The sequence below is a fragment of the Papaver somniferum genome, chromosome 8 (genome assembly GCF_003573695.1).
Source record: "Papaver somniferum cultivar HN1 chromosome 8, ASM357369v1, whole genome shotgun sequence".
NCBI lineage: Eukaryota > Viridiplantae > Streptophyta > Magnoliopsida > Ranunculales > Papaveraceae > Papaver > Papaver somniferum.
The window spans coordinates 107,208,043-107,216,423 of NC_039365.1; the positions used below are offsets into that span (position 1 = coordinate 107,208,043).

The following is an 8,381-nucleotide window of genomic DNA, read 5'->3' on the forward strand; positions in this document are numbered from 1 at the left end:
GGACCCAACCAACTGGGCTGGAATGGCTGGGAGAAGTGATCAAAGTCCAAACAGGACACGTACGCTTCTGTTGAGTTTGAAGATTTTGTGAGGAATATTTGGGAGAGTTTCACGCTAGTGATTGTTGTACTTGGTCCTGTTCAAGTCTTGATAAGAGTTTGGTGGCAAGTTTATAGCTAACAAACGCGTACAGGAAGATCACAAGAGAGATATTCTCTCAACAACGCAGAGAAGAAAAAAAAAAGAAAAGTCGCGGATTGAGTAGAGATTTTTCGGGATTAGAGGACTATATAAGAGTTGGTTCAAGTCATAACGAGGGTTAGAAAAGTTTGGAGAGAAATAGGAGAGAGTTCAGAGCCGAAACGAGGAAGATACCATTGATTGTTGCTGCTGCTGCTGCTGTTCAAGGAGGAAGACGAAGAACGAAGAACAGACGCTCCTGGAGCGTCGTTCTTCAATAGCACCTACAGCAGCATAACTTTGTCGTTATTTTGCTGCAGTTCAGAAGTATCGTTTACAGGCAGTCTTTTTTCGAACATTGTAACAGTCACGCTGTAACACTTATACAGCGTTGCAAAAATTCTGTTAAACACCATATCATCAATAAAAACATCTATTTAGCCATGAATTTATCTTGTGAGTGTGTTTTTGGGATGAGGAGCTAAACCCAAACCCAGGGGTGACAGAGGAAGCCATTCTCACAATAATTATGTGGTAATCTCTATTTTATTAATTTATGAAATATTTTTATATGATTGATTGCATTGATAAAAATAATTTAAATGGTTTTTATTAATCAACTGTGTTTTCCCTTGATAATGCATGCTTAGTTTTAAACTCTTGATGCATTATACTTGTGATTAACATTTGATATTTTGGAAAATCTGCTTTTGTCAATATTTAGAATCAACCCAATTATTTAAATTGCATAGTAAAAAAATATTAGATCACATAAGTATTGTTGAATGGTGGAATCTTAACCCCTATTTCTCAATAAAATTTTACGTCAGTTTGCTATTTTCCTAAATTTTATTTAAATCTAGAAATTTTGTTACCTTCACAAGTCTGAAAAGAACCTTTTTACCACTACAACTACAACCAATTTGAAAAAACCATCAATAACCGATCACAATACCTAAACTTATGATTTGGTATGATCGGTCCTGGTAATTGGTGTAACCGATCCTATGTAATCACCATGAGATGGTATGATCGATCATTGTAATTGGTGTGACTGATTCTAGTAATTGGTGCGACCGAGCATAAGTGGTTGTGTGACCGATCATTGTAATTGGTATGACCGATCCTAGTGACTGGTGTGATCGATCACAAGTAGGTACCATGTATCAAGGGTCTTTGCTTTGACCAACTTGTGATTGTATTGGGTTTTGTCCATACAGGTTGTCGAACGAAAAAGTTGGTGTTGTACTTGATAGCCTCCTATTTTCACTCTCCTTTTCAACCTCAAAATATGAGTATGCTAACTCAAACTTTCATATCTCACTGGATTTTTTTCTTGATCATTGAGTTTGAAAATATATACGCATAGCTTGGATTACGAAATTTCAGAGGACTAAGCAAATTGCTAGTCTATACTTTTTTTTTTTTGTAATTCATTCATTACTAAAGTCTTTGACTTTGCTACGAAAGCTAAATAAATAGAAAATTAGTTCTTGTTACCACAGTCGGGACCGAGACACTGGGATAACTTTATCTCGGGGAGATTCTCGGTGAAATCTCGAAGTAACTATCGAAACTTACAACTTTTATACCCATAGTATTATATCGAGCATTTTTCACACACTGCACATGTTAAGTTGTGTATATATATAATAAAATACCACTATTTTTTAGAAAACAAGAAACAAGTCTTCATTCAAAATGGTAGAAAATCCAAGATCCATATAAATTTGAATTGGGAACACAAGAAAAATAAATTTTAACTGCGATTTCCTGTTAAATTTCGACCGAATAACCCGAGATTTTTGGCCAAATTTTGCTACCTTTATTACCGAAACCGGAATTTCCAGCAAGATCTTGGCCATCTCGGTCGAGATTGACTATATTGCTCGTTACTAACCTTTGATGCATTTCTTCAAATGATGACTTTGTGTGATCTATCTTCAAGAGTAAATTGGATGATCCTAGCTCATAACACTCTACTACCTAATTTGATCTAGTCTGAAGCTTGACTTTAGTAGGCTATATTCTTTTTGAGTATCATTCTTTGATATCAATCTTATAAAGAGATAAACATATTATCTTGAAAAAACCTCTACCCATCTGCTAATGAAGTCAAAATCTATTTTTCTTATTATTATGCACCTCTAATTGAGAGTGTTCGTGAAAAATAGGCATATGTTTCATTGTTTATTGCCACACTCCTTTTTTACGCGTCAATTTATTTTGCAAAGAAAGATTGATTTTTGGCTCTTTTTATACCATTTCTTTTAATCGACCTTCTTGTTATTCTTATTTGTACAACTACATAACCAATTACACCTTATTCGTGGCTCTCAACAATAAATTCCCAACCTTCATATTTGCTTAATTTTACAAAGTTTTGGATCTTTTGACTATGATGTCCACAACATCAAGATCTTATTATATTGTCTTTCATTTCATGTATACTTCAACTCTTGCTAAGGATGATTCCATAAAACTAGCAAATATGTAATTTTCTAATATCTATACCGTTATGGAATTATTAACGTGGCAAACATAATCAACAAGCTCTCAAATCTGATCAGTAGTATGACCCCTATTTTCAAAAACATTTTTTTCTCTACTCTCTTTACTCCTTCTTTTTCTCCAGAAAAACCCTAGACGCCTTCTTCATCCTGCTCAGATTTGGTCTTTTTTTGGACTAAATCCGAACAGTGACTTTGGATTTCATCTAGATTTATATATATTAGGTGTATTTTATATTTATTTGTTAGGTTTTAGTTATCTCCCTAGTTTATAGGGTTCTTTTATTATGCTTTGTATGTGATTACACTTCTATCTGCATCATTTTTATAGTGTCCTTCTGCGGTTTTTATGGCCTTCTTTTGATTATGTTACTATGGGTTTTCAAGTACATCATATTTCTTATCTGCTGCAAGTTAAATTTAGCTTTCGATGGCGAAATCTACATGTATTGGAAGGTTCAAAGTTCTTATCAAGTTTATGGGCTTATTAATTTTTTGTTAAATCGTAAGAACACTAAATTTCAAAATGGTTAGATGTTAATTCGAACACCATCTCCTGATCCTAAAGAATCTCTCTCTTTTCTGAAATTGGTATATTTGTGGTATACTGATTTTCTCCCTCTTGGTATATTAACTATTATCCTTTTCTTTTTTTGGTACCTGATTTTATTTTTATTGATGTACTTGATATCACTGTAATTGCTCTTTGTTATGAATGAATATTGAATGATCCTTATCAAAAGAAAAAAGAAAAATCTGATCAGTTTGATGCATCATAATATTTTGTTGGTTCCAAACCTTTTGTTGGAGTAAGGCAACTAAGAGCATTTCCAATAGTGGGTGCTACAAATCTTACGTGAAAGTAACTCAGACCTTTATTTATGAAAGTTTATACATTTTGCAAGAATATTACCTCTTGGCTTATAAAGTGGTTACAACTAATTTTCCTTTTTTCCTATTGGTTTATTTTAATTTTAGACGATAACTAAAATAAGAAAATTAGTTAAAGGGATGTGATCCGTTGACATAGTGATATTGACATAATCTTCACATTTTAGTGCCATTTCTTTTACTGAGATAAACCGGCAATGAATTTGAAGCTAATTTGTTGGTGACATGTTCTTCTTATAAGTCTCTACATTCCAACCAAAAATGAGAGCATTCTGAGATGTATAAAGCCCACCATCTACGATGTTGAATATCATCCGTTGAAGATTAACGGTTGAAAATAAAATTTGTGAATGGTGAAGTTTCGTATTTCGGATACTCTCATTTTTGGCAGGAATGTAGAGTTTTATATGAGGAACGTGTCACCAAAATATTAGCTTCAAATTCATTTACGGTTGGGCTCCAGTAGAAAAAATGGTGCTAAAATGTGAAGATTATGTCAACATAACCATGTCAACGGATCTTACACCTTAGTTAAATTGATGACATGGTTCATATGGAGATCATTTCAAAGGTCTAGATAAGACTCTTTTGAAGACCTTTGTATTTATTTTGTCATCCTTTCTGCTTTGTACGACCTATTATTAGAAATGGACATATTTGAAATTGGGATCTAAAATCTTTTGTGCATGATAAAATAAAATTTTTACCTTTTATTGGAAATGCAATAAGGATGCATGTCTTCTTGGGAATATTAAACTGATGAATAGATAAGACTCGTTGTTCTTGTTAGATCTTTAACTAATTGATGGCCATGCATGTATAATCTAGTGCTTGATTGCGACATGACCAATATAAACATTGGTGGGTTCAACATTGGGCTTTGGTGAGTCTAACCTGTCAAAGCAATTATTATTGGAAACTTTGATGTTTGGTCCTAAGCCCACAAAGTTAGTTATAGTAGAGTCCAACAGGATTTTTTTTTTATTTAGAGGTCCAAAAATTAATTAAAACATGGAAATGACGATAATACCCATTGTTACCAAACGTGTGTGTTTACACATTCATTATATTGAGTACATATCTGTTACACTGATTATAAATTCGAGTACATATCTGCTACACTGCTTATAAATTCGAGTACATATCTGCTACACTACTTACAAATATGAGTACATATCTGTCGCGCTGCTTACAAATAGAACACGTATCCGCTAAACTGCTTACAAATTCGAGTATATATCTGCTGCTTACGAATTCGAGTATGTATCTGTTGAACTGCTTACAGGAAAAGTACATGTTTGTTAGAATCAATGATAAATAAATTAGAAAACGTTTTACATCACATATATTGTAGGATCATACCATTAATCTCTAGTATTTCTTTAATACAAAAGAGGTACAGTTTTGCATGATTGAACAGGGTGACATAACCACTAAAAAACTAACCAACAAAATTAATGTCCATAAGAAGCTACTGAATATCTACAGCAAACCCTGAAAGTGATTATCAAGGATCGAGTGATACATAGCAAACTAGAGTAACATATTAGGATGCTTTGCACAAATGAAAATGTAACAGACAACATTTCAATTTTCTTACCACACAAAGAAGCTGCCGCTTTCCAGGAGTATCGGCTCCGTGGTTGCTAAATTTTTCTTCCAGAACCGCTATTAGCGCAACATTATCCTATACAAAATTGAATGAACAAATAGAATAATACATGGAGTAAGATTCTGGGAAAGAATCTAAGCACCAACTAACTGCATAAGAGACTCCCAAAGAAGAAAAATCACCTTAAGAAGTCGAGACAAAGCAACTTTCTTCTGAGTGATTGGGACCACAACATCTGTCAGTGACTGAGAAGCCTTGTTGAATTCGACCTACATACAAAAGTAAACTGTTTAACATGTGAACCAACAGAGTAACAATAATTCAAAAGAAAGTCTGTCATCTCCAAACCTCGTATTTCTTCACATGGGAAAATCTGTCCCTTCGGAAAAATGTTGCACAACCATCGATAGCATAAGTCCCGGTGTAAACCTACAGTGAATAGATTCATTATCACAAACTGAATATTTGGAGTTTATGACCATTAAATCAAAAATGTCCGCAAGCAAACCTCTGTTGTCTTCTTCTTGTAGAGAGCTTGATAACCATGTTTGTCCAACTCAGGGGCGAAAAACTCATCAAAATGATCACTTTGAACCTGAAATAAGAAATGATTAGATTTGTTGCAACTAAATCCTTAACTTAAGGATTGGCTATGTGGACATAATCTTGAATCCAAGCTAATACAGCAATTTCATATCTAAATAACTAATATGAGACAAGAATAGTCTTTTTCTTATTTAGTATTCCAGTTCATTATACATGCACTGGAATACCATGAAAAGGAAAAACCAGAATGGCTTCTGTCAAAATTATTTGATGTAAGAGAGAAGTTTGTAACAGTACGTCATATATTTACTGCATATTCATGAACTAAAAAATCAATTGCATGTCAAGAAGAAGTGATGAATCCATGCATATAACTGAATCAAAGCACATACTTCAGTATACACATATGTACTCATGGATCAAACCCAAAAACAATAGCAAAACTCAGAAATATAAACGAATCAAAGCACATATTTCAGTATTACACATACTTACTCATGGATCGAACCCAAAAACAGTGGAAAACTTTTGAATATAACCGAATCAAAGCACATACTTCAGTATTACACATACGTACTCATGGATCGAACCCAATAACAATGGAAAAACTCTGAATATAACCGAATCAAAGCACATATTTCAGTACTACACGTACGTACTCATAGATCGAACCAAAAAAAATGGCAAAAATTTGAATATAACCGAATCATAAGAATTTTGTATCAGTACGTCGTATACGTACTGTCAATTCATACACAAAAGCAAACTGTATCAAACCTAAAAACATAATAGCATCATGAAAATCGATTTGATCTTCATAATACAATCGGAAAAAAAATCAAATGAAGAAAAACGAACAAAATAATCAAAAAAGATGATTAAAAAACATACCCGGAAACACAAACAAATCTTCTCGTCGTAAATCATAACGATGCATCATCATCATCTTCTTCTTCTTAATAAATTGAGTTTCTGTCAGTACGGGATATACGTATTGTTGCTTCATATACAAAAACAAACTGAAACACATCTAAAACCAACAAAATGGAAGTGGTATAAGTAAATCTAACAATGAAATGAACAAAAAATATTATTATTCATCTAGATCTGGTAAATAATCAACAAATCAAACATGGAGATAGAAAAGCGTAATCAAACACAACAACGATTCGATCGTAAAACCCTAAAATAAACATTGATTTGATAGAAATGAGAAAGATTGAAGAATTTTTTTTGGATCTGTACAGAATCCATTTGCAGCAGCAGTGAGAAGAAAGAGAAGAAGAAAACGAATATGAAAGGTTAATGTTCTTCTCGTGCTTATAATCCCTGTTAAATAGGAAGGGTTATTTGTGGTATTTTTAAATTTCGCATTAGTTATCCCGCACGTGTAAGGACCTGGGCTTAAAAAACTAGGTCAATTTTTATGTTTTCTCTTAATTATGGACCTCTGTTTACTGGGCTTTAGTGGGTGGACCTGCCACTAACTAAGAACACTATAATAAGATCTATAGGTAATTCCTACATTATTATTAGCGGAACTGATACGCTCACTACGGGTTGGATCTGGCGGTGTGTACTGAAGTGAGATTGGGGTGGTCTCCCTTTAATCCGGTGGATTAATAGAGGTGGTTTAGGATGTGACCTAATGTTTTTTCGTGGGGACAGACTGCGAGTCCACAACCCACGGTTAGTTTATATTTTTCGATTTATTAATCAGTTGCATATCCATCCTCAATCCACCGAGGATTTGTCAGGTGCATAATTACGTGGGATAGATTTAAAAATTATCTCGAATATATTGGAGCATACAATTAGTTAGGGAATCGGAAAATTTTACTTTCGAACAAATGTGTCAAAAGATATCATCATTGACCAAAGTGGCAATCAATAATTAGAGATGTGAAGAGGGTTGTGCAAGCAAAAACACAACGTACCGGGTCATCTAGCACAGCAAGGTAGGATCGTCAACGAAACTTATCGAAACGGTAACTGACCTAGTCGGTACCTGTACCGTTAACGATAATTTATATCGTAATTTCGTTACTGATAATTTTCTGTGGAATTCCGAGATCATTAAATAAGGGGATTGTAAGGAATCCACCAGAATGATCGAAATCCTAAGCGATACCGTTTCGTTAAGGTTATTGTATACGATAAACACCGTTAAAAACAGTTACATTCTTGGACAATAATTACCGTTATCAGTAAACACCATTATCGATAAGCACCGTTATCAATAGCTAACTAACCGATATGTGCCTCCATCGATACCATTTCGTTAACACAATAATTACCGATGAAATTTCGTTACCGATTTCCGATTACCATTATATAAGAAAACTACCTACATGAACTCGGATTATCGATAACGGCTATTGAAATTCGGTATCCTATTAACAACCCTACGCGAAAGTACAACACACTAAACTTAAAGGTTATAGGTTCAATTCTTGCCGCTGACTAAGCTTAGAGGTTAGGGGTTCAATTTACGCGATTGACTGACCCAAAAAAAACCCTAAGCTTATTGGGTTATTCCTCACATTATTAATCGGCATACATCGTATTCTACTTTCAGTCCTCTGGTACTACTACGACCCTACCTCAATGTAATATGGAAAGACGAATCCAATGCAGATCTC

The 8,381-nt window shown here is 33.9% G+C and overlaps 1 protein-coding gene across 1 annotated transcript; it reads right to left on the reverse strand.

The window, feature by feature from the left end:
* Nucleotides 1–5,063: 5,063 nt before the first annotated feature.
* Nucleotides 5,064–6,684, reverse strand: LOC113305897 (carbon catabolite repressor protein 4 homolog 1-like). The gene is made up of 6 exons (XM_026554887.1): nucleotides 6,631–6,684; nucleotides 5,702–5,788; nucleotides 5,542–5,622; nucleotides 5,376–5,462; nucleotides 5,182–5,268; nucleotides 5,064–5,075 (listed from the first exon to the last, which is right to left on the reverse strand). Exons 1-6 carry the CDS (start codon nucleotides 6,664–6,666, stop codon nucleotides 5,064–5,066), a joined length of 390 nt encoding a protein of 129 aa, XP_026410672.1. The 5' UTR covers nucleotides 6,667–6,684.
* Between the last annotated feature and the right edge of the window lie 1,697 nt (nucleotides 6,685–8,381).

Excerpts from the sequence above, each read along its gene's own strand:
- LOC113305897 (XM_026554887.1), bottom strand. The coding sequence starts at position 6,666 with ATGATTTACGACGAGAAGATTTGTTTGTGTTTCCGG. Across the intron at positions 5,463-5,541 it reads CCCATGTGAAGAAATACGAG|GTCGAATTCAACAAGGCTTC; the intron begins GTTTGGAGATGA and ends TTTTGTATGTAG. Across the intron at positions 5,269-5,375 it reads CTTTGTCTCGACTTCTTAAG|GATAATGTTGCGCTAATAGC; the intron begins GTGATTTTTCTT and ends AATTTTGTATAG.